At 43.8% G+C, this 25,776-nt stretch overlaps 2 protein-coding genes across 7 annotated transcripts in view; both read right to left on the bottom strand.

Moving 5' to 3' along the window:
* Positions 1 to 1,189: 1,189 nt before the first annotated feature.
* On the bottom strand, positions 1,190 to 20,804 carry SLC23A3 (solute carrier family 23 member 3). Of its 6 annotated transcripts, none has more exons than XM_042444923.1 (12): positions 20,643 to 20,804; positions 19,010 to 19,173; positions 17,573 to 17,667; positions 14,391 to 14,464; positions 9,706 to 9,887; positions 8,780 to 8,852; positions 6,997 to 7,144; positions 6,511 to 6,764; positions 5,189 to 5,294; positions 4,699 to 4,866; positions 4,172 to 4,267; positions 1,190 to 3,059 (listed from the first exon to the last, which is right to left on the bottom strand). In XM_042444923.1, the coding sequence occupies exons 1-12, from the start codon at positions 20,748 to 20,750 to the stop codon at positions 2,632 to 2,634; spliced, it is 1,896 nt and encodes a 631-aa protein (XP_042300857.1). In that variant the 5' UTR covers positions 20,751 to 20,804; the 3' UTR covers positions 1,190 to 2,631. The 6 variants fall into 6 exon arrangements, with proteins under 6 accessions (XP_042300857.1, XP_042300856.1, XP_042300858.1 ...); XM_042444922.1 differs by having other exon boundaries at positions 8,729 to 8,852; positions 20,643 to 20,803; XM_042444924.1 differs by having other exon boundaries at positions 4,789 to 4,866; positions 8,729 to 8,852; positions 20,643 to 20,803.
* Positions 20,805 to 22,334: 1,530 nt separating this feature from the next.
* CNPPD1 (cyclin Pas1/PHO80 domain containing 1) overlaps positions 22,335 to 25,776 on the bottom strand; it is a 14,977-nt gene continuing 11,535 nt past the window's right edge. The window contains exons 6-8 of the mRNA XM_042453759.1: positions 25,196 to 25,257; positions 24,588 to 24,705; positions 22,335 to 23,820 (exon numbers count right to left, since the gene is read on the bottom strand). Coding sequence (XP_042309693.1) covers positions 23,233 to 23,820; positions 24,588 to 24,705; positions 25,196 to 25,257 — 768 coding nt within the window. The 3' untranslated portion in view covers positions 22,335 to 23,232. The remainder of the gene's footprint in view (positions 23,821 to 24,587; positions 24,706 to 25,195; positions 25,258 to 25,776) is intronic.

Genomic DNA, 25,776 nt, shown 5'->3' with positions numbered 1-25,776 from the left:
GTTAGCAGATCTCAGGGTCCCCAATTTTCATGGGTTATCTCCAGGCTTGAGATGAAGTTGTAAACTGGACGACAGGAAAATGATAAGTGCAAACTTCAAGCACAGCTGATAAAGCAGAAATTTCTTCCAGTTTTGAAGGCTTAACTGATTTGTTGCTGCAACTTGCCAAGGGATTTCTGTATTTCCATAGCTGGCTTCCTCCTTCCTTCCCAATTGTGACACCAGGGCTCACCTTCTATTCTGCTCTGCATCCACTTTCTAGTTGGAAGTAAGAGGGCTACATTAAATGTTCCTTATTGCATCTCTGTAAATAGATGAGAAGCAATAATCCATTGATTTTATATAGATTTGGAGCAGCCCAGACTTTATCTTAGATTTCTGTTTTACTTTCCAAACAGGAACATGTCTGCCCTCCTTCTGTATGTTTGAATGACCAGCTGTGAGCAAATGTGCTTAGATGTAACATTTAATGGCATCACTAGAAGCTATTCCTGGCTCTCAGGTTTTGGCTTATAAAACCTGGGGCTTGGGACGATCTTGAACAGGTAAGCCTACTCTGTCAGCCCTAGAGGAAGGCAATGTCTTATAATGTATTGCTTCCAAATATTGTGAATACGCCAACCAGACCATGTGGTAAGCATGACTGAGTACATGTAGAAAGCCTACATGAGTCATAATTTTCTGCATGATCCATATCCTTTATAAATCAAGATCAAATGAGTATATATTAGGATGTAAAAACGAGATGTCAAACTGAAGCTCTGGCATAGATTTGACTATACAGTTGGCCCTCCACATTTGCAGCTTTGCATTTTGCAGATTTGACTAATACTTTCTCTCTATGAATCTCTAGGTCCTCCAGCACAACTCTGCTGGAAGTTAATGATAGAGTTGTGCTGGAGGACCTAGAGAAAACACTTCTGTAGGCATTTCTAGGTCCTCCAGTGTGATTCTAAGTTCAGCATCTGGCAGATGTTGAATATAGGTTCTTAGAGAGGTGTTATTTCAGATAAAAAGAAATGTGTTTTTTTTAATCTGTGGATTTTCCACCTTCATGGGGGTCCTGTGCCCCTAACCCCAGCAAACGTGGAGGGCCCACTGTACAGATTTCAAAAATATTAATCAATTTGCAGGTGTAGAATGTTTTTGGCAAGTCCTTCTGATTTATAATATGGAAGATTATTACTTATAATTTCCCTTCATGTCTTTATTTTTGGTTTTCATAGACCATCCTATCATGCAACATCCTGACAGAATAAAAACAAACTTTAAAACAATTAAAAACTGAATGCAGCAAAATCCGATTCAGCATAGAAACAATGCTTAAAATGTTACTGCCTTTCTAAAAGAGGCTGCAGATCTAGCAGTTTTCACCTGGCAGTTCCGCAGAGACATTTTGTATATTTCTTCTTTCTTTGTATTGTAGTATAGGGTGGTTATGCCTGCAGGGTGACCTTAGGAAAAGGCTCAAAATATGGAGATGGAAGTAGGCCAGCAGACTGGGAATTTATGAGCAAATTTGTGAGTACATGCTTATTCCATCCTATATGTATTGAATTGTTTACTGATTAATATTATTCATACAACTAGCCGGGGAGGTAGAAGAGGAAAAGTTACCCAAGCCCTTTGCATTACTGCCAAAACTACTTCCACCAAGGCCAATAGCCTATTTTGCCTTTCTCACACACAGGCCAAGGGAGTTTGGTGATACACAACAAGATTTGCAGGCAGATGTTCAAGGTCTCATAAAGTTTCTCTGGTATAGAGAAAGTGGATATGCAGAAAGTATTGTCTCTTCCCATAATGCCAGGGTTCATTAAATAAATTGTTTGTAGGGTGGACAACTTGTGTGTGGTGTTGGATTGCAACTCCCAGCATTTTTCACACTGGCTACACTGGGTGGAACTGATAAGAGCTGCAGCCCAACAACATGTGGAAGCCAGAAGATGCCTACCCCCAACTTTTCCAAAACAAAATATGTTGTGATCTCTCCTTTTAAAAGGAATGCAAGACAGGTAAAGGGGCCTTCCATGCCACAGGCCACGCTGATGTATGAAAAAATAGTATTTCCAAGCTCTAGTTGTGATTATCTAAAGTTAAGTCTTAAACAGAGCTGACAGAGGTTCTCTCTTGTTGGTAAACAAACAAGCAAGCAAACAGTAAAGATAAGCAAACTATAGATCCCAGGCTGTGAGATCTGTTAGGAAATTCTTCCTTTGGAAATGTACTGTATTGAGGTTTGTGACATTTAAAGATGAAACAGAAGAAGTATAGAAACACAGACTAAATTCATCCCTACCCTAAAAACCCTAGTGCATTCCAGTACAGATGAGCTATTTGCCTTCCAAACTGAGCCTTCCTGCTGCTCAGCACTGTGGGATAGCTCCATTCCCTCAGGCAGAGAAATTAAAGGGAAAGTCTGAATGCAAGTTGTCAGAAGAGGCAAAGAAAAGAAATCGCAGAGGTGATGCTGATTGACCTTTTTTAGACACATAGGTATGTCATGACTCTGATATAAAAACAGAAAGGAGTGTTAATAAGACTGTTTCCTGGCCTATGGTTCAGGCTGCAGATTTTTCTCAATAATTGTCTAAAGCCAGATTCCTTTGACAGATTTCCAAGTACCATTCCTCACATAATGTTTCTATCAGAGCAAAGACACTCTTCCAGATCAGCAGAGGTGGGTCGTCTCATTATGCCACATCTATGGTTTTCCAAATTCTCTTGTATCATGTTATGCTCTTGCTCTGATCCCAGCTGCAGTTCTGACTCAGGCTTCACTCTTTCCTGTCTCAGCAGAAGAACTGTGGCTTCCCCTTCAGAAAGGTGCAGTTCTTCCAGTGGGTAACTGTTCACAACCTCCTCCCTGTCCTTCTCCAGAGGACAGAGAAAACATAAAGGAAAGGCCTTGTACCATGAATGTGACATATGTCTTCGCAAAACTAGAGCTGGCTCATATCTCTGTGCAGAACCCCTTTGGCTGTGAGGCAGGAAATTCTCTCCAGCCTCTGGTTTGCATGAGGACAAGCGGTTGAGCATTCCACGTTCCTGCAGGGTGCCTTAAGAATAATGATAGGGCAATTTAGAAGAGCCATACACTGTGGAACAGAGATTGTTCAAGTTTTTTTTTTAAACATACTGTATTAGCATATTTTAGATACAGGTAATTTCTTCCCATTATCGATTTGTTGTTTTCAAAAAGTAGCATGTTGCATTCATAGATAATATACTGTATTGCTTTTAAATTCTTACTTTTCTCCATTAATTTTTTAAATTATCTCAAAATCTTCCCAAATTATCCTTCAGTAACAGAGGAAATTAGTAAAGGCCTACAAGTCAACATCTCCTTGGAGAGACCTTTCTTAAAACCTTTCTTCAAAAAAACAATAAATGTTACTTGATAATTTTAAAAAAATACAAAATATAATTGATGCTAAATCTATTAGAGGTAACCATGTTTGCTCTTATGCCAAAAAGAAAGAAAGAAAGACTGTTATTTTTAATGGTCTTCCAATAAGGATTACATTTTTTGTGGGTTTTTTGGGCTCTGTGGCTACCCCACTCACTTCCATGCCAGCATTTTCTGAAGATGCCAAGCACAGATGCTGGTGAAATGTCAAAAACAAACTCTTCTAGAACATGGTCACATAGCCCGAAGAAACCCACAAAAAACTATGGATGCCGGCCATGGCTATTCAGCAAAGTAAGACCACACTTTGCATATTTACTTATATAATAGGAATTATAAATCAGAGATCTAGTGGGGGGGGGGTGAGTGATTGACAGTTTAGTTAAAAACCACTGAGTAAAATGTGAATGTAATGTTATCTTGCAGAAGAATTCCACAATAGAATCATCAAACCCAAAAAGAACTTGTTTCATATTCCAGATAAATGTACTTTTCTCCTGGTAGAGTAATGCACTAAAGTAATACCTGCTACAGTAGGCAGGTTTGAGAAAATAACTTTGAAAGCAATGATCACATTGGTTCTTGGAGACCTTTGAAGATGATGGTACGTTCTTAGGATGGTATGCTCTTCTTCTCAAATGATCACTGTTACGATGCTAACTATTGTCACTGCCAATCAACCCACACTTTCCACTACCACCAATAGACCTACTGCAGATATTAATGGGGAGTTAAGGGATCGACCTCTTGCTACCTCCTTACCTGAGACTGTGTTCTCTAAGAAGAAAGAAAGGAACCCAGTTATAAAGGCAGGATGCATCAGCAAAGAAAGGAAAAAGAGATCCACAGGGATACAACCTATAAAGAAAGTATCCTGGTTATCTTAACAATGTCATAACCTGTTATTATCATTATTATTTGTAATGACCAGAAGAACAATCAGTATCAATCACAACGGATAGCATGTATCTTTTGTTCACACTAATAGTAGATAGCATGCAGGGATGGGGAATTCCTGAGGCCAGGGTGAAGGCACTCAATTTATTCAAATATTTCACTTCTGCTTTTCTTTTTAATATCAGTGCAGCTTAGTTCAGAAGTCTGAAATAGGGGATGTTTTAGTCTTTCATTTCTATAAATCTAACATTCCTCCAATATATCATTTTCCCCCAGAGAAAAATAAGTGGTCTTGTGAATGTGACATTTTTCATCTGTGGTTTGCCCTGCATCCTCAAGATTTCTTTTCCTGTCCCCCAGCCCAATTCATGTAGCGTTTCCACTCTTAGCACCTGTGACCAGTGCTCCTGGCGCAGCAAAGAGCCACCGTGGAACCAGCAGTCCCATAAACATGGTGAAGCCCACAATGAAGATATTCCTGCCTGAGTCAATGTCTGTGTGTTGGAAATAGGAGACACCGGTGCCGACAGCCACACTGTATGTCACAGAGAGCACTCCTCCTGAGGTTAAGAAAGAAGGAAAACAAACTGAATGAAGAGAATTGAAGTTAGAAAAGGCACTAAGTCATGGGGAGAGGAAGGAAGAGCAATCACACGCTGCAGTTCACAGACGTTCACCCATATTCAGAAGGCATGGGGCTGCCATGGAGTGACTCAGAGGACAGGCAGGCAGATGTTTCATAATTGTCTTCTTTGATTTTTATTAGTCTGAATCACACTCATTTATCTCTCCCACATGCATTATAAAACAATTGGCAGTGTGAGATGTACAAGCAGGGAGCCAAAGGCAGATAAGAAAGGAAGGGAAAGAAATATTCATTACCATGAATTCCCAAAGGGATGGTGGTTAGCAGTCCCATGAGCCTGGGAGACAGGCCCAACAGCACACATGCCAATGCAGCAAGCCACACTGAGCGAGATGATGTAGTCTGATTGAGGGAAATAGGGTATGAGAGATTGCCCCCGGCAAAACCCAGCACAGCCTTCCCAGGATAACCTTTTGTTCCTTCATGCATATTCACTGCTCAGGGCTCCTCTGCTTTCCAGAGAGTGGCAAGGAAGGAGGTGGTAGAGACAGAAAACAAGACAAAAACATACAGATACAGGATGGATTCCTTGACTGGAGAAGAGACACCTCAGTGTAATTTATTTCCTCTGGGAAATCTTTCATTCTTGTCAAAGTGAAGATGGTATTGGCCTGTCAGTAGTAAAGTCCTGCTCCACTCTACTTTCCCTTCCCTTAAAGAGATCATTCACATTATCATGGCAACCTATGAACAGACAAAAGTCCAGAAAACCCTTCTGGGCTATTATCCTTCTTAGGGGATCATCTGTGTTTTACTGTAAAATTCCATGAACAAGGCAGTGCAATTGCACAATAAAAGCCTTGTTTAGAAATAATTATAGCATCCTCAGCATCACCACCTGTTTATAGCTTAGTTTCCTGTCCATGTGTAACATGAACATGAAAATAAAATTCAAAGATATAGCCTTGTTAGTTTGTTGGATTTGAATTGACATTCTCACATACCAATGGCATACAGTATATATGTCTATCCCTGGTTTCCACTCCACTAAATAATCTAAGGAAGTAGACTAGAGTCTATGAAACCTCATTTTGCCAACTTCTTTCTTTCAGTTAGTCTCAAAGGTGCTAAAGATCTCTTTACATTTTCTCAAATGGCTAAAAAAAGCGTGTGTGAGAGAGAAAAATGAGCTTGTGTACCTCAACTGTAGAGCAAATATTTTTCACATGTTCACTTTTTTGGCATTTCTAGCAAAATCTAGGAGATCCTGAGTAACTGGTGCCAGTCAGAGTAGACAGTGCCAGTCTGAAAAAAAAAAAAAATTTTTTTTGGACTACTAACTCAAAAGCCTCTAGAAAGACTCTGGGAGTTGTAGTGCAAAATTTAACTTTCTCAAATTTTGTTATTGGAATAGATAAACCACTTGTCTAGTTTGCTAAATGGCAGCTTCATACATTAATGAGAGACATCAAAGGTTAAGGTAATCCCTGAAAGTGGAGATATCCACCCCAATTTCCTTTGCAAAGAGCTACCTACTGGTTCTCATGAGAGATCTCAGCATCTGCTTGTGCACCACTTCCACTCAAAAGAATGCCCAGGGCCCAACCCATGCTCCTACCTTGGTCAAACGGGCAGCACAAGTATTAGACATGCTTGATCCAGTTCCAGAAACACTCCCAAGCACAGCTGACAGGAGACTAGCAAGCCCTTCTGCACAGAGCCCTCTGTTGCATGCATGTTGTGCTGGGGCTGGAAGCCTTAGGGCTTTGCTGCATAGCAAGTAGCAGCCGAGAGAGTTCACACTTGCAGCAATACCCATGGCAACACCAATCCCCACTGCACGGGTGCTAAGTATTGGCCAGCCCTGCTCCCCTATAGAAGAGAAAGAGAGATGGGAAGTGAAATCCAGACCTCCTAAACCAATAGGACAGAACTTATTGAGGCTTCATGATGTGTGTGTTTGTTTGTGTGCAGGTACAAATGCAAACAATACACACACATACACACACACAAACCACCCACTATTTACAGTGTTATGATGTGGTTTTAATATTGTGAAATGGTCTTTTTATGTTCCTGTTGATTGTAATAGATGAATACCTGCCTGGATAAGGGACTTTGAGCCATGGGGACTGCGAGGTGCTATTGGCAAAGATCAGATAGTGTGAGGAAAGGTGCAACATCTCCCAAGGTGTTGGAACAGGCCTCAGAATCCCACAGACAAGCCAGATCCCAGAGAATGGCAGCAAGACCTAAAGCAAAATGAACATAAAAAGAATCTCACTGGCTGTCCCTGGATCCATCTCTATAACACAGGGATTTGGATCGCCTGAGGTTGTTGGACTCCAACTCAAATTAGCCCTACCCACCACCCATGGTGAAGAATAATAGGAGTTACAACCCAACAATATCTGGAGGGTCAACCCCCCATTCCTAATAAAATACTAGTGGACATTGGCTCAGAAAGTTTCAGTGGGAAAGTGAGGGTGGGTAGAGTGTATCCTTGGATTGGGGTACATGTGGAAGACAAAAGGAAAGGTACTTCTGGGATTGTTAATCCACACCCATAATTGTGCAAATTTTGGGAGAAGTGAAGAAGTAGAGTGGCACATCTAAAAAGTTGTACTACAGTAGTATTGCAACATATAGACTTCTGAGGGGGAAACAAATGGCCCTTTGAACAAAACTGTGGGTTTAGCTACCACTACAGACATATCAGTCATACAGAAGAAGACTAAGAATGGGAAGGGCAGCTATGCAAGAATTGGACAAGATACTGAAGAGCAAAGAAGTATAACTGAGCACTAAAGTCAGAATCGTCCAGGCCACTATATTTCCTGTAGCCATGGATGGATGCAAGAGCTGGACAATGAAGGGAGCAGACAGAAAGAAAACTCATTCGAAATGTGGTGCTGGAGAAGAGTACCTAGGATCCCGTGGGCAGTCAAGAAGACAAACAAATGGGTTCTTGAACAGATCAGACCAGAGCTCTTCTTGGAAGCTAAGATGATGAAGTTGAGACTATCGTACTTTGGCCACATAATGGGAAGGCACAGATCACTAGAAAAAACAATTATGCTAGGAAAGGTGTAAAGTAGAAGAAAGAGAGGAAGACCTCAGACCAGATGCAAAGACTCAATTGGGGGGGTGGGGGTGGTAATGTGCAAGGGCTTGCAGGACCTGGGCAAGGCAGTGGAGGATAGGGATTCTTGGTGATGTCTCATCCACAAGGGTCACCTTGAGTCGGAGTCAAGTCAGGGGCAGCTAACAACAGGCATATACATTTTCAAGCAGCTGAACTCATGCTCTCACCCTCACAGAAGCATCACTAGGATTTCCTTGGCTGAGGGAATTAACAGTCACTGAGCCAGTTAACAAATGTGGTCTCCTGGAGCCCCACAGAATAGGAGCAACACTTTGCCCTCACTATGGGTCAGGTGCAAAAAGTAATTCATCCCCAAATTAGGATACACCAAGGCATCCCTCTCAACTCATTCTTTAGAGAAGGGGTGAACAAAATGCAGGATCAATATACCCTTACAGCCTAAGTTCATGGGAATCATATTACTAAAGCAAAATGACAGCATATATTACTTTAAAGATCTTACTGCCAATAACTGACTTTAGAATGGCCTTTGAACCTTTGGAAAGGTTTTTAAGCCCTTTAGAATGGAAAAAAAAACTAACCAATGTCTCTGGAGACTCAGGGAATCTGAAGATGCCCTAAGGGCCAGGTGGCCTGAGTTTTGACACTTCTGCTTTAGATATGCAGGAGATATGAGGAGAGGATGGGGGAGTATGGGAGCATGACTAGGTGGTAACTCATATATTCCTACCGAAAACATGTGCAGGGATAGGCCACTCAGTTTTACAGAGAAGCCGCTTGCCTTGGTCCACCGGCAGAGGGGCAATCGGAAGGAAGCCAGGTGCTGGGATAGTAAAACACTCAGCAACACAAGTCTAAAAGAAACAGAGAATAAGTGATATTTAGCAATGTGCTGCCATTTGTGCAGAATATTGTTTTACAGATACACGCATACTATGAGCTACCTCTGTGAAACAGCTCAGCTCAAATTGGCCTCTTAGCTTAACTTTGGGGTGAGAATTGTGTAGCCCTTCAGATGCTGAACTGCAAATCCTAGCATTCTTCCCCACTAGCTTTGCTAGCTAGGGCTTATGGGATTTACAGTCCAACAACATCTGGAGGGCTGCATGATTCTCACCTCCAGTTTAAGTGAGATGGAGAACAGAAACCCTCTTCCCATTCCATCTTCATGCTGAAAGAGAAAATGGGAGAGGAAGACTGTTGCTTTGAAATTCCAGTAATATTAGCACAGAACAAAAGTAACAAAATGCAAGGTTGACTTCTAATGTCAAAATATAAAATTCTTAAACTTCGAGAATTTACACTAGAAAAAAGAAATTACATATTATCAAGCATTCCTATAGGGATGGAATTTCATAATGGGAAAAAACCTCAAGTAAAGAAATCCTAAAAACTCAATGTTAGGTTTTGTGAAATTTAGTGGAATCACTTGATATTCAATTGAATCAGAATCTGGCCATTTCAAAGGGTTGGTAACTCATATTTTGCTTTAGAACACTGATCCCTGAATTTAAATTTCAGCACAAATATTATCTAGCTTGCTTCAGAGCTTTCTGTTGGGAAGTTCATGAAATTTAGTAGCTGGAGTTCCCTAGCCAAAGAGAGCTGCCTCCCCATTTCGTAAGAGTACACCTTTCTGAATGATACAAAAATACACTATGCTGATGCTCAGTTTTTGCTTGGCAAGAGCACTGTTAAGGAACATACAGCAGGGCGATAACCCAGTTCTCTGAGCAGAGAAGAGCAGCAGGCCTGTATGCTGAAAGTCCAATGATAGAAAGGCTTGGTGCCACAACCATAGGTCCACAGCGATGAACAATCCATCCACAGGCACCTGACAGCCCCAGCACCACCTGCACCAGAGCTGAAATCAGCACAGCACCAGAGATCTGGAGAAAAAGAATGAACAAGATTAAAATGATATGCTTTATTATCTGTCTTATGAGTGCTGGCTCCATCCTCTTTGCTGCAGGCAGGCAAAATGGATTGAGAGGCCTAAGGGGACAAAGCTGGTGGGAAAACTATAGTGGCATTGGAAGTGACCTACAAAGTAGACAAGAGAGGAGTTTGGAAATTTACTGATTTTTTTTCAGGGCCCAACCTACCAGCAGAGTGGGGCAAATGAAGCAAATGACTCAGGCAGCAGATGCTGGGGGTTATCAGTTGTAGCCACCCAACCATTCTTCTGGATGTGAAGTTGAAGGCTTTCATGGCCGGCATCCATGATTTTTTGTGGGTTTTTCGGGCTATGTGGCCATGTTCTAGAATATTTTCTTCCTGATGTTTCGGCCAGCATCTGTGGCTGGCATCTTCAGAGAATGCTTGCCTGGAGAAAGGCAAGCATTCTCTGAAATTGCCAGCACAGATGCTGGGCGAAACATCAGGAAGAAAATATTCTAGAACATGGCCACATAGCCCAACCCCCCCCTCCCAAAATTCTTCCGAGTCCTCACTACTTTTTTTCTGCCGAAGGACAGAGCACATGGTATGTCCTGCACTTCTAAATTTGGAAAGGTGTGGGACTGTCTATTTGCCAGTGAAGAAAGAAGATTTGGCTGCCAGTCCAGTTTTGCTTCTGAATTTAGGAAGATGGCATGCCATCTTGCCTTCTCCCTCTAACAACAAAATATCTTGGTCTGGTCCCAACCAATGTGGTGTAATGGTTTGAGTGCTGGACTATGACTCTGGAGAACAGGTTTCAAATCCTGGTGTGGGCGGGGCTGGCATAGCAGACTCCATCTTGCAAGGAAACAGACTCCTCCCCTTATGCTCTCTCCCACATGCACAACAAACTTACTCAGGCAAGTGTGGTACAACTGTACCTTTAATAAGAAAATAGCTTTGTATCCAGTAGATGATAACTCAAAACATAAAGTCCAGTCTTCAAGTCAGACATTCCCACTTCCCATCATGACAGGGCTTGTTCCCCAAAGCTTCTCTTGTGGACTCCACCACTCATCCTCCAAATCCTCAAGGTCTCTGGTTGTCCATTCCCCAGAGCCCACAAAAGCCCAGGCTTCCTCCTCTCGAGGGTTCTGTCGCCTCTCCTCCTCTTGGGGCCTCTGCTTTGGCCATAGGGCCCTTCTTGGAAGAGGCGCAGGGACTCTGTCCCTCTCTGGCCTCCTTAAACCCTGTTCTTTACCTTCCCCGGCTGCTGCTGCCCGAACAGCTCTTCCACATACATACATACATCCCTCCCACACCTCAGCCCTTCTGCTTTTATAATCCTTCCAGCTCCTCCTCCTTCCTCCACTGGCTCCACCTCTGGGTTAACTTCCTCCTTCCCCTCAACCTCCACCACCTGGCTGCCCTTAGCCCCTTCAGCTCTTTCTACCTGGGTGAGTACCTCACTACACCTGGCTTATACCCTTATCACACATGAGACTGGAACTCAAATCCAGAGCCAATTTGAATTGAAGGGGAAGCAGAGTCAATTTGAATCCAAGGCAATTCATGTGATGAATTATCACATATGAAAACCGAAATAGTGGTGATTCCTGAGTCAAAGTGGACTGAGTGCACATTGTATTACAACACTGGTACATACCATGCGGATTCAATGATTCGAATTGGGGCCCTTGTGCATGTTCAGTGGGGCTCTGAACGCATCATGAACCTTTGCACTTCTGAGGTGAAGAAGGGGGCCACTTCCTGGTTCCATTTTCACGTGAATACTAGCCTCACGTGAAAGATTGCTTCACGTTTCTTCCTCTCTTCTATTTTCCCATCCCTTGCAGCCAAATTCAAACGGGTCTTCCGTGTCAGAGCCCCCATCAATTTCAGCCACATCTACATCTATCCTCCGTGTCAGAGCTCCCATCCATTTCAGCCACATCTACATCTATTCTCCTGTCATTCTCCTCATCCATTTCAGCCACATCTACATCTATCTTCTTGTCATTCTCCTCATCTCTACGTACATCTATCCTCCGTGTCAGAGCCCCCATCCATTTATTATTCTTATTAAGGAATTATTATTATTATTATTATTCACTGCAAAATAATCAGTGTAGAAGCTGCAGGTTTACTTGGAAGTAAATCCTTTGGATCTGAAGGAGACCCATTTTGGAGGATTGCAGAAATGATCCGGTTTCCCTTATTCTCCATGCTCCCTAAAGTACCACCTCCCTGAATCCAATCCACTGTCCTTCCCTTTGTAACAGTTGCCTTCTCTTAGGTTGTATCCGCGCTTGGGAAATAATCCAGTTTAACTCCACTTTCACTGTCCTGACTCAGTGCTATGGAATTCTGGGAACTGTAGTGTCGTGAGACATTGAGCCTTCTCTGCCAGCGAGCTCTGGTGCCTCAGCAAACTAATAACTTGTTATTATTATTTTAAAAATTAAATATTATTAATATCATTATTATTATTTTAAAATAAATTATTGTTATTATTATTATTATGGGAGTTGGAGTTTATTGTGGGGTCCTTGGCTTGAGGCTATGGTATTCTGGGAGTTGGAGCCTCCGCCCCAGCCTCCAATGGCCCCCTCCTTTGCTCCCATCTCTCCCTCCAGCCTCCTGTTTATTCCCTTCACATCTGTCATCTAGATCTAAATCTACCCTTCGATTCATTCCCTCCATCCCTCTCCAGTTTCACGTGAATGCTAGCTAGCCTCAGGTGAATAATAGGGAATGTCACCTATCCCTACATGCCCTCTGCGTCATTCGAATGTGTCACCTATCTCTAAATGCCCTCTGCTTCATCCGAATGTTTCACCGGCAAAATAATAATAATAATAATAATAATAATTATTATTATTATTATTATTTTGCAGTGAAAGAAATTTGTTAATAATAATAATAATAATAATAATAATTTTCTTTCACTGCAAAATAATCAGTGTAGAAGCTGCAGGTCTACTTGGAAGTAAATCCTTTGGATTTGAAGGAGGTGACATCTGCACCGGGAAATAATCCGGTTTGTCTCCACCTTAACTGTCCTGGCTCAGTGCTATGGAATTCTGGGAACTGTAGTGTCATGAGGCATTGAGCCTTCTCTGCTAGAGAGCTCTGGTGCCTCAGCAAACTAATAACATTATTAATAATATCATTATTATTATTTTAAAATAATAAATTATTATTATTATTATTATGGAAGTTGGAATTTGTTGTGGGGTCCTTGGCTCGAGGCTATGGAATTCTGGGAGTTGGAGCCTCCGCCCCAGCCTCTGGTGGCCCCCTCCTTTGCCCCCATCTGTCCCTCCAGTCTCCTGTTTCATTCCCTTCATCACTGTCATCTACATTTAAATGTACCCTTCCGAGCCCCGGAGGCAAATAGGGCAAAACTGCAGCGCAGCATCATGGGAAATGTGGGACCTTGGAGGTTTGGGAGGGTGTACCAGGACGGAAGCAAAGTTGCATTCCACACCAAACCAATTCGGAGTGAAATCGAAGTGAGCTTGGAAGCAACTTCTGTGAATTCGCTTGTTACCGAATTCACCAAAATGAGGAGTCACTTTGGATTCACTGCGGAAGCCCCACGGAACAACCCCCCATAGAAAGCAATCATGTGTGATAATACATCATGTTATCTCGTGAATTCGCATAGTTGGACCTGCAGTCACGTCGTATCAGAGCTGCAAACCCCCCCCCCCGCCAATAAAGCCCTTGGCCATGTAAACCCACTGGGTGACCTTGGGCAAGTCTTACTCCCTCAGCCTTAGAGGATAGCAGTGGCAAATCGCTCTGAAGAAACTTGCCAAGAAAACCTTGTGATACGTTCGCCTTAGGGTCACCAATGATGAAGGCACAGAAGAAAATGTAAGGGTGGACAACTGCTGTTGGGCTGGGGACCACATCCAGGCATCTGGAACTACTTGGGGGCTACAGTTTTTAAAATAAAATATATTTAAAAAATAAAAATAAATAAATCCAGTCTTTTATAAAGTGTTTGCAAGCCAGAAATATGATTTTAAGCCAGGACTGTGTGAAGTGAATGGATCGAAGTAGTGGGAGTATTTGCAAGTGAAGAACAAGGTTTTAAGCTGGGGCTGGAGGAAGTGAGGGGATGGAAGGAGTGGGGGCATTTGTGAGGAGATTTTAAACAGGGATGGAATGAATGAGGGGGATGGAAGGGAACGTTTATAAGGTTTTAAGGCAGGACTGAAGGGAGGTGAATGGAAGGAAGGGTGGGAGCATTTGTGATTTTAAACTGAGACTGGAATGAGTTACAGAGATGGAAGGACGGGGAGCTGCTGTAATGGGAGAGTGAATGTCTTCACTTTCCTGCATGATAACAACAGGACACATCATATCCTCTCATCACATCAGTAATTCCATGCCTTCATCACTAATGTCAAGCTAATATCTCATGTTCAACGGCCTCTTGATATCTACCTTTCACCACCTCCCAAGCCAGCCTCTTTGGCTGAAAGTCCAAAATTACTAACCTCACAGAATAACCAGTGCCAGTTTTTTGTGTTTTCACAATGTGGCCCAGAGCATATATCAGCAGCTTCAGTGCCTAGAAGGTGAGCAGGAAAGATATGTGTGAGTTTGGTAAATGAACGAATGAAGAAGGCAATGAGAAGAGGAATATCCTGGGATTCATGATAATGCTAAGCAGATTGCTGATGCAGTGCAGATGTGACCTAGAGAACTCAGAATGGAAGGCTGCTGTACAAGGTGAGTGAGGGGTCCCAAGAAAAACACAGTTTAGAAAATCTGATCAACAGCTTAAGCCAATTTCTGATGGCAAAACTCTGACCTTTTTCAATCTAAACCGGGGTGCCCATACCCCCAGGGGATGCAAGATGGAATTTCAGAGTGGCTCGTGTTCTTGAGTTACAATAATAATACTTATTTATACTTATTTATTTATACCCTGCTCTTCAGCCAAGGCTATCAGAGCGGCTTACAGGTTGTTAATTAGACATTTCCCTGCCCTCAGGCTTACAATCTGAAAAAAGACACGACACAAAAGGAGAAGGGAATGTCAGTGGGGAAGGGGGAAAGTCCAGCAGATCTGCTTTCCCTCAGAGGCCTGTTGGAGCTGGCTTGTCTTTCTCTCCTTCCAGATGGTGGATAGAAGGAGGGCTTTTATTCTTTTCAGGTCATGGATCATTACTCAGTTGTTTCCGAATACATTAGAATCCAATTGAACAATTTAGGCCTGGTACACATGGGCCACAAGCGCCGTATCGGCACCAAAATAATGTTGCAGAGTGCATGGCAACCGCACGCTCTATGACCCTAATACATATGAACGGCACCATCTTTATGTGGCGCCATCCATATGTGGCATGCATGCACAATGCAAGCGTGTGCCACGTTCATACCTCTGGGCGCCGCACTTGCATCATGAGCATGTCAATAGCGCACTGATGACGTCCTCCCTGTGAGCAAAAAGAACCCACTTTTAGTGGGTTCTTTTTCGAGTGGAGGGAGCCCACGCGGTTTTGTTGCTGTGGGCTCCCTCCGGAGGGAGAATGGGTGGCTCCAGATCACCCCTTTGTGGCGGTCTGTACCGCACCATAAATTTGCATTTTATACACTGTGTTAGCTTTTTTTTAAAAAGTTCCATTAGTTCACCCAAAGTATGTGGTTCAATTTGTGCTTCAAAAATTAGAAATTAGACTTCTTAATCTTCAAATGTGACATTACTTTTTTAGGGGACACAAACATTAATCAAACATTTCCTAGGGATGTGAGACAAGGAAAAGGTTGGGAACCACTGATCTAACGAGAGATTATGGCTTTTTCATTGAGATATGGCAGAGAATGGTGAAGGGCCTGGAAACAATGGGTGAGAGGTTTTTTTCTATCTCACACACAATATTAGAACATGTGGTATCCTAATGAAATTGACGAGCAGCTGACCTGGGACCAACCTCTCCCTCACATAGAATGTGAATGATGCATGGAGAAATGGACTTAACAGCGGCCTCAATAAAATGAGTAGCATTTTAAATCCATAATAGCATGGATTAATCAACAGCTACTCACCATGATAGTGAAACCTTCAAAATCAGAGATTTTCATTGCTACCAGCTGGGCACAAAACACAAGAGGACAGTTATTACCTCCATGGTTTGTTTGTGAGCTCTTTGAGAGGCACATGGCTGACCTCTACAAGGCCAATTATGCATCTCAGCCTGATCTACAAGGCCAATTATGCATCTCAGCCTGGGGCAAGATATATAATCCAATGCATAACGGGTCTATTCATGGTGCAGCCAAATAGCAGCCACTGGTGGATAGTTTCTACAGGGTGATATGAAGTGGATGCAGCACTCAGAGAAAGTTGTATTGGGAGCCTTGTCATCTTTGCCCCTTAGGCCCCATTCCCACTGGGCATATAAAACGACGTATTTCACTGCAATTCTGACTTGGACTTTTTTTCCGAGTCATATACGAATCTGGTCCCTTGTTCCCATTATGAAACGGTGCAAACGGACTTGGGAGTTTTTGACCCATGTTCTCATTCCCATTGAAATTTTCTCCATTGTAATTTGAAGCGGACTTTTTTGCTCACCATTCCCATTGCCCTTCCGGAACCTCTTTTTTTAAAGCAGCTGTCAATCAAGCACCAAGGCGCTTGACGTCATAGTGATGTCAGTTGCTTCAATGCATTTTGGCATGGGCTATTTTTGTTCCCCATTCCCATTTGCATCTTTACCATTTACGTTTTTCTGTGTTTTTTTTTAAAGCAGTCAATCAATCGCTTAGGCGCTTTTCCCCTCTGGGAAAGGGAGAAGGAGCCTCTATCCCCCAAGTCCCTTTGCCTCCCAAGCTGTCCTGTGTCTTTCAGAGCCCCTCTGGGAAAAGGAGAAGGAGCCTCCATCCCCCCAAGTCCCTTTGCCTCCCCCATTGCTCCCTGGGCTGTTTGGGGGGCGATTGAGCAGGCGTGTTAAAAAAAGAGAAAATAATAGTTAAAATTGTGTTCAATGGCTCTCCTCACACGTCAATCAATGAATGTGGAGCAGGGGGGAGGTTGCAGGGGGGCGTAATGTGTTTACCGCATTTGGAGGTCAATGTAGCGATTTGCTATGTTTGGACACATAGCCTAGGTGATCGAAAGTTTAATTTTAAAAAAAAATTGTCTACACATGCAATTGCCTTAACCTGCTTCCCACTCCACCAGGGGAAAGGCTATGCAAATGGGGGGGGGGGACAGCGCTGGTAATGCAGGAAAGAGAACAAAGCAGGTGACACCCTCAGGCCAGCCCCTTGAGCACTATTCCTCCCATATAAAATAAATAAAAACAAATTATATCCAAGTTCCCGAATTGGACACCCATGTCGTTCCCATTCATTTGCCCCGGATCGGACACGGGAGGTGCAAGAAAAACCTCCAGAAAAGTGCGGTCAAATTAACCCAGGTTCGGACCCCCCCCCCCCGAATTCGGGTTTTGCCTGGAAATTTTGATTACATGGGGATTAGATCCGAATTCCAATGGGAACGAAATCGGCGTAATGAGGATCGAATGCGCACTCAAATGGGAACGATGCTCCCATAATCCAAGTCTTGATCCGCTTTATAAGGCAGTGGGAATGGGGCCTTAGTTGTTGTGTCCTGTGCCCAGTGGCTGAGAATCCAAAGGAGGGCTGGGTTCTATAACCCATAACTCACTGTTTCCTTTTGTTTGGAGGATGGGAGTCACATGTTGGATCAGTACCATGGCAGGGATAAGGAACTCGAAAGATGGAGCCTGAATGAGTGGCAATCTGCAGAGATGACAAAGGAGAGGATCATGCACCATGAAGCCTTGAGGGAGGGTACTCTTAGCCCAGCACCAGTAAGAACTAAGTGCTTCTAAAAGTAAGCAGACCTCCCCAGCTCTACTTATACTGTATGTATAAAAATAGAAGGCTAACTCAATCTGATTTAGTATGTAGAGAGATCTTGTAGCACCTTTGAGACTGACTGAAAGAACAAAATTGGTAGCATGAGCTTTCATACACTTTTAGGGCCTGAACAGACAGGCTAAAATGCATGCGTCTGTTCGGGCCCTCAGTCTACTTCCTCAGATGCATTATTCGGCTGATATGCCACCTAAACCCTACCTGGAGCCTGGAGACCAAGAAACAGTGGTACACACTCTAGTAACCTCTCAATTGGACTTCTGTAACGTGCTCTACATGGGGCTATCCTTGTACCTAACTCATAAACTTCAGTTAATTCAAAACATGGCAGCCAGGTTGATCGCCGGAAAATCTAGAGGCGACCACATAACATCAGTTTTAAAATCTTTACACTGGCTGCCAATTAGTTTCCGGGCACAGTACAAGGTGTTGGTAATAACCTTTAAAGCCCTACATGGCTTAGGTCCAGCTTACTTGTGGGAGTGTCTGCTTCCATACAATCTATCCCGCACACTCAGGTCCTCTGGGAGCAACTTATTACAGCCAAAAAAGACCAAGCTTGCTGTAGTTACCCAGAGGACCTTCTCATCAGCCGCTCCTAATCTTTGGAATGACCTGCCGGAAGAGATCCATCACATTACAAATCTTGAGGCCTTCAAGAAGGCTGTTAAGATGGATCTCTTCCAGCAGCATTCCCAGATTGATAAACGGCCTTTCCCATTGTCCCATAACTGTTGTTGTGTTATTCATCCCACAAGCCTCATTTTAATGGGGGCTAATTTTAGATTAATTTTAGATTGATTTTCGTAATGTGATGTATTTTATGATGTTTTGTAGTTTTAATTGGGGGGGGGCAAGGGAACTATGTTTAATTAATGTTATTGTGACCTTTTTTTACTGTTACTGGCCTTGATCCTTCAGGGAGAGGTGGGCTATAAATAATAATAATAATAATAATAATAATAATAATAATTATTATTATTATTATTATTATTATTATTAATATACAAAAGCTCATGCTGCCAATTTCTTTCTTTCAGTTAGTCTGAAAGGTGCTACAAGATTTCTCTATGTACTGATTCTACACACTAACATGGCTACATCTCTGAATTCAACCAAACTGATTTAGCTGACCAAACATAAGGAATAGCCGGACAAGGCTGTGAGATTCTAAGGCACCAGGGAATGCCTAGTGGAAGCTTACCTAGAACCCATTCCACACTGCAAAGCTATGGCAATACCACAGGCAAAGAGGTTGCGTGCTAGCAGCTCATCCCAGTGTGGAATACCATTCATTTTCTCATGTGGGAGGGTGTTGATAAAGAGAAAGTAGAAGATGCAGAGAAAAGACACCAGGACCAGAAGATGCTAGGGATAAGGAAAAATAGAACAGGATGAACCACATGCAGCACCTGGATTCTTGCACAGAATATAGTATGGCACACCTAGGCCTGATAATGTCTCTCAATCTACTCCTAAAACAATAATCTGAGCAGGGTTGATCCTACCATTAGGTGGAATAAAGCATGTGTCTCATGCAGCAGGGCAGGAACTTGTTAATATTCCTTTTTTATACAAAGAAAAGAGGTGCCTGTGGAATGTTCTGCTTCAGGTACCAAAACAACATGTGTGGATTTAGATATTATGTACCTCGTCTTGGATCAGGGGTTGGCAACCTCCGGCCCGCGGGCCGGACGTGGCCCACAGAGGCCTGGCGACCAGCCCCTGGCTGCTGTTGCCGCCGCCACCGCCGCCGCCCATCACGGCTTTTCGCCACTCTGGGCGCTGCCATTTTGGGCGGCAAAATGGCGGTGAAGTCTCATGCAACCTTCCCCGAGGTCGCGCAAGACTTCGTCGCCATTTGGTGAGAGGCGGTGCCCAGCGCGTCCCCCATTTTTTACCCAAATTGGCGGTGCCCAGGCGGCAAAAGCCGCGCCGGGCGGCAGCAGCGGCGGGCATCTAGGAGGCCCGCTGCCGTCTCTGGGCCTCCAGGAGGGCTCCGAGGGCGGCAGGGGACCTCTGGGGGGCCGCCTGCCGTCTCTGGGGCCCTCCAGGAGGGCTCCCAGGGCGGTAGGGGGCCTCTGGGGGGCCCGCTGCCGTCTCTGGGGCCCTCCAGGAGGGCTACCAGGCGGCCGGGGGCCTCTGGGGGGTCCTGCTGCCGTCGCTGGGCCCTCCAGGGGGCCCTCCAGCGCTGGCGCCCCCCAGCTTTTTTGCCGGTCTCTTACGGGGACTGGGACCCCGTCAGGGGCCAGCAAAGATGGGGAGGCTGCCCCGGCGGGTGGAAGCTCCCCCCAGGCACGGCCCCGCCCCGAGGGTGGAGCTCCACCCCCCAGCATACGGCCCCGCCCTGGAGGGTTGAAGCTCCACCCGGCTTTGGCCCCCAGTCGCCTGAGGGACAGCAACCCGGCCCCCGGCTCAAAAAGGTTGCCTACCCGTCTTGGTGGTTGGGACAGAGTGGCATTTGCTGCTCTGCCTCAGGTGGCAAAATAATTTGGGCTGGGCTTCCAACTTAAATTTAGATTCTGGTTCTGCTGCCCCCCCCTTTTTCAGCTGGGGTCACTAGCCCAGACCCAATGCACAACTCTTACCCCATTCCCAGTAATGGAACAAGCCCCTATGTTCTCTAACACTCAGTGGTTGGAATTACATGCAGACATGTACGTACTACTTGCATTTCAGGACTGATGCCAAACCAGCCAAAAATGTGTAATCCCTCATGCATATACATTGCCCATATCTCACCACCAGAAACTCTTCTGATGCCTGATCATTGCTGCCCTTTCTTCAGGGTACAGTTCTTCTTAGATGTTGTGCTATCTCCCAGCATCCCAACTCACCTGCAAGGCCAACAAGCAACTCAGGGGCCATGAAAGCAACTTGGGATCTGCATAAGCCTTGGGAGGACCTGCTAGAATGCCTTGGGAAGACCTGCTAGCTTTGCTCATCCTGTTTCTTCCTTTCCCTTTGCGCTCCTGTGTGCAACAGTTTCTTTCCAGCTCCTCCTCTTCCTTTATTTCTTGCCTTCACTGGCCATATGCCCATGCACTTCCACCTTTGGCCTCGCCAGGCCATTATTCCTCTTCCAGTTAGCCATTAACTTGTCCAGTAACAAACTCTCTCTTGGAGAGGAAAGGAAGGACTGACCAAGTATGAACCAGAGCTTCATGAATAGCATAAAGCCCAGAAAAGTTATTTTGGACTTCAGTTTCCAGAATCCCCCCGACACCATGGTCAGTGACCGTGATGGCTGGGGGATTATGGAAATTGTAATCCAAAAAAAGTATTTTTTTTTTTAAAAAAATCAAGCTCTGATAGAGCAATGCTATTTATTAGCCTTGGTCTGCCAGAAAACATTAGCAGTTGGGTTTGATTTGTGAATGTCCACCCATCCCAAAAACCTGGAGGTGGTGCTAAGGTTGGAAGGAAACATGGCCAGGAATATAAATACTTACCTGAATAAAATATAAGCCATTTATGTATGTGTTTAAATGTTCTTCCCTCTCATATATACTCCTCCCTTCATAAGGTAAGAAAATCCAACAACACCATAAAAAGGCCACATTTTCTTGTTTACTTTCATTCCAGGACATGCTCCATTAGCTGTGCTCTGTAATGCAGGGCACTGGCTCCTTCCTGGATCAGTTTTATCACAGTTGCTGTAGTGGAAGAAGAGAGGGTCGATAATTATGCCTCAGTCCTTATGAGTAACTCTAATCAGAGCATGTCGGCTTTGTAAAGACTATTCAATTGTGGCTACGAAGACTCAGCAGGGCATAGTCACCATTTAATCCCAGGCGGTGGTATTGGTAGAAAATGAATGGGACTGCATTTGTTCACACAGATGAGTTCAGACAATGTATGGGTCGGGTAAGAGACTCACAAGATTTTGCAAGATGCAGGGGAACAGAATTTGTTGAGCACACCTGTTCAACAGCTATGTAAGACCCCTCCCCCAAATTTTGCATATAAAATGCACATCAAGTCCTACATTTTAGCAAGAAGCAATTATTACTTTGTGCAGTAAAATATGTGAGCTGCATGGTTACTATTAGGTGTAAGCAACAATTATTTGACTGTTTCAATTAGTTGCTTTCAAAATTATGATTAAAGGGCACCTCATATTTCTAGTACAGTATGCTCTTTTGACATATACAAAGAAAATAGAATTGTTCTGGGCCAAATCAAAGGCCTGGGAAGTCCACTAGCAGAACACGAGAACAATGGCACCTTTCAACTCATATTCTTTCACATCTTGTATTCAGAGGCAAACACAAAGTTTGAAAAGCTAAATGTTGCCTTCAACAGGACTAACAGCCTCACTTTCAATTCCAGGCTGTATATGCAGTCCTGGGTCCTCCATGACAGCACCTATTGCTCAAATATTTCAAATTTCCCCAAAGGCAAGTCTATTAGATTTTGACAGTTGAACCTACTGTGCTGGTACCTTTCCCACAAAGAAAACAAGCTAGAAAGGACTGGTGGCACCCAACTTCAGGTTTCATATAGGGGAGAAAAACATGAAACACAGAGACATTATTAGCTACCTTTATTGAAAGAGATCCCATCTACAAGAAACAGTGAAAAGTACAGGAGAAAGCACTGGTAGGAATAAGCTGCAGGATGTGGTTGTTTCCCAACCCTAAGAACTGGAGGAAGCAGGCAAGCACTCACAAGAACAGGTTGGAGGTATCAAAATACAGAATTAATCTGGTATAATGGGATCTTGAACCTCGATCTGCAATTGGCACCCCTTTCCTTCCTAGTGCTATGGCTGAAGTAAATCTCACTAACTCCTGCATGGGTCTTAGAAACCAAGGGATACTTTCCTCACTAGAAAAAACAAGGATGGCAGGCTCAGGACAAGAATGCATTCACACATTAACATTGAATTATATAGTAAATCACTCAATAGTTTAAACATATAAAATTGCTGGCATTTGCCACCGTGGCTGTGAGCTACCATGGATCATTACTTCTAAGTGCCCCAGACAGGTTAACACACAAGAAAATCAAGCTAGGAGGTGACTCAGTGTCTTCTGCTAGCAGCCCAATGCGTGTGAAGCCACCCTAAGTTGTACTTGTTAAGCAAAGACTCAGCCAGGTCTTCCAGACCAAATAATGGCTCAGCTGATAGTTGCAACAGACTGAAGCATCGTTTCAGTCTTCCTTCTATCCCAGCCTGATTCCTAAAATGGGATGCACATCTCCAGTAAACTCCTTGAAGCTTTTAAGCACAGCTGCCAAGGGGAAAGGGGGCAGAAAGGTTTGGAAGATATACCCAAAAAGTGGAACTGGCACCCCTTTTAATACAGACCACTAAACCCATCTCCCAGCATTTTCTGCCCTTGTGCCCTATGCCTTTATGACACCCACAGACCTTCCCATCTAGATCCACCCCACACCCACCCCTGTTACTAAGCTATGTCCCTAGCTAGGAAATATGAATGCCTTTATCCTTCCAAGCTCCAAGGCTGCCTGTGAGGAACACTGTTGAAGCATCAGTGGTTCAGGCCAGTCTTTGCAGTTAGGCGACATGGGAAGGTGCCAGTTCCAGCATGAACAACTTGTGCAATATGTAGGAAGTCCAAAGGGAGCTGACTGTGTAGCAGGGTGGGTGCAAGCTGTGTGGTTGGCTGCCATGCAGGTGGTGGGCTGACTGCAACGTGGACAATGTGAGGAACTGATGGGAGCTGGTCGTGGGTATGATAACACATTAAGGACGCTGCTCCACAGGTAGAGAGCTGTAGCCATGACACCACTGCTTCCTGGATGCTGTTCTTCATCATGAAAGGTTTGATTCTCTGCTCTTGGGTATGGAGAGCTGTCAGGGAGCCCCAAGCTGTGATCCAGCTGAATTGAAGATGGAACAGGCAGACACAGAGCTAGAGCACTCCTTGTGCCAACAAGCTCCATAGGGCTTGTCCTCTTCAAGTGTACAGTGTGATGAACGACCACTGCAGAAACAAGGACAGCAGCTATCCCAGTCAAGTACACCATGCCAAGAATGCAAGCCAGCTGTGGGAAGAGAAGATCAAGGTGGTTACGTGTTGTCTCCCCTTTACCCCACAAGTCCCCTCACCTGGAGGAAGCCAGCTAGGCCCAAGAACAGATGCTACTAAGCATCCCACTTAAACATCTGTCTATCATTCAAACACAAAAAGGAGTAGTCTGCTCAGTTTGTATGTACATGAAGAATGAAAGCTGATCAAATAGTAATATTTTCACCCAAATTCCACCAGATTACCAGCCTTTTTTCTGCCATGGCAAACTGGTCATGCAATTCTGTTCTGGTAAATGCTGACCAGCCCACCTTTTTATACTCAGAAAATTAATTTTCAAAATTTTGTTTTGTGGAGATCAGAAGACAGACAGACGCCTTAGTTATGATGTCTGGATCTTTTTCTTTTTAGCCAGGTTGTGGTAGGTTTTTTGTTTGTTTGTTTGCTATGTATATTTTCAACTGCTTTTCTCTTTTGTTTGATATAGCACATTAAGGATCTTGTGGGATGAAGGGTGGCTTAAAAGATTAACATTAGCAGAATCAAAAAGTTTACTATTCAGGCAATAGTATAAACAGAAGCATACCAGATCTCATCTAGTAGAAATCTCTCTCTCTCTCTCTAACACATGCTTATTCACACACACAAACAAAACACATTGCCCTCTACCACTGAAAGTCTACTCACTTGTTTCTACCTCTGCCTCACTACCAAAGAATAGCTATATGTTTTTTCCACCCCCATTAGCCTTCCTCATGCTGGGTTTAGCCTGCTCTAGCTTACCTTGGCCACCTGTTGATAAAACTGGCCCAAAGCCTGCTGCCACAGTGTTTGCTCCATTAAGACACATAGGTCTGTGTAGGTAAACCAGCCACGTCGGATGCCCTGCCTCTCAGCCACACTGCAGAAACAGAAGGAAGAATCAGAACCCTTGCCCCAAGAATGGCTCATCACAGACCTTGTATCCTGGCAGCACCCTGCTGCACAAGCAGGAAGTACCCAGATAAATGGGCTCATGGGGATATGGCTAACTGTAGATTTGGTATAACCCCTAATCACAGGTATCTGTTACTATTGTCTGGTACACTGTGAAGTGACATGAGGGGCACACAAGGCAGGCTGATGTATCTATATTGTAGAGCTCACTGCTCTGGACCGCTTAAAGGTATAGTAGCTTCATCAAACCCTTGCAATTTAGCCATAGATCTGGGAATTATCCTCCATGAAGTGACATGTGGAGGATAATTCCCAGATCAAGTGGAGTCTGCATAACGCTCATGTTACACTCAGTTCATTCAGAATGGACAGCAGACAGTACAAGGGCCAAAGGATTCCCCCCTGTTCCTGCCACAGCAGCACAACAGCATCCTGAAAAAAGAAAAAATACCTACCATCCTTCCAGCCAGCTGAGCACTTCAAAAAGTTCCTTGGGATCTGTATAGAGGCTCCAGTCCTGTAGAAAAGGGAACACATAAAAAAGAAGTGAGACAGGACTGTCTTTTTGTCACTAGCAATAAAATAGAACACAAATGTTACTTGGCAGGTACATGAAATATAGGAAATTCCCTACTATATAGGCAGAGAACTTGTGGATCTCAAAATGTTTCTGGACCACTCTTCCAATCAGCTATAGCCACTACTACCAAAGGCAAGGGATGATGGGAATGACAGTTCAACAACATTTGAAGCATTGATTTCCTACTTTTACTGGACAAACTGTGGTAGAGGGAGAGGATGAATCAGCAATAATCCCACTATGCACTACACTCTTACAGTGCTGCTATTCCATTTTAATTGCTTTGGCTGCCTCCTGTGGCATTGTGGGATTGGCAGTTCAGGGAGGAGCATTTAGCATTCTCAGTCAGAGAGCTCTTAGGCCTCACTGAACTATAAACTTCATAATAATAATAATAATAATAATAATAATAATAATAATAATAATAATAATAATAATAATAATAATAATAATAAT

Source organism: Sceloporus undulatus, chromosome 1 (genome assembly GCF_019175285.1).
Source record: "Sceloporus undulatus isolate JIND9_A2432 ecotype Alabama chromosome 1, SceUnd_v1.1, whole genome shotgun sequence".
Classification (NCBI taxonomy): Eukaryota; Metazoa; Chordata; class Lepidosauria; order Squamata; family Phrynosomatidae; genus Sceloporus; species Sceloporus undulatus.
Note: the sequence above shows the minus strand (reverse complement) of the source record. Positions and strands in the feature narration are given on the sequence as shown.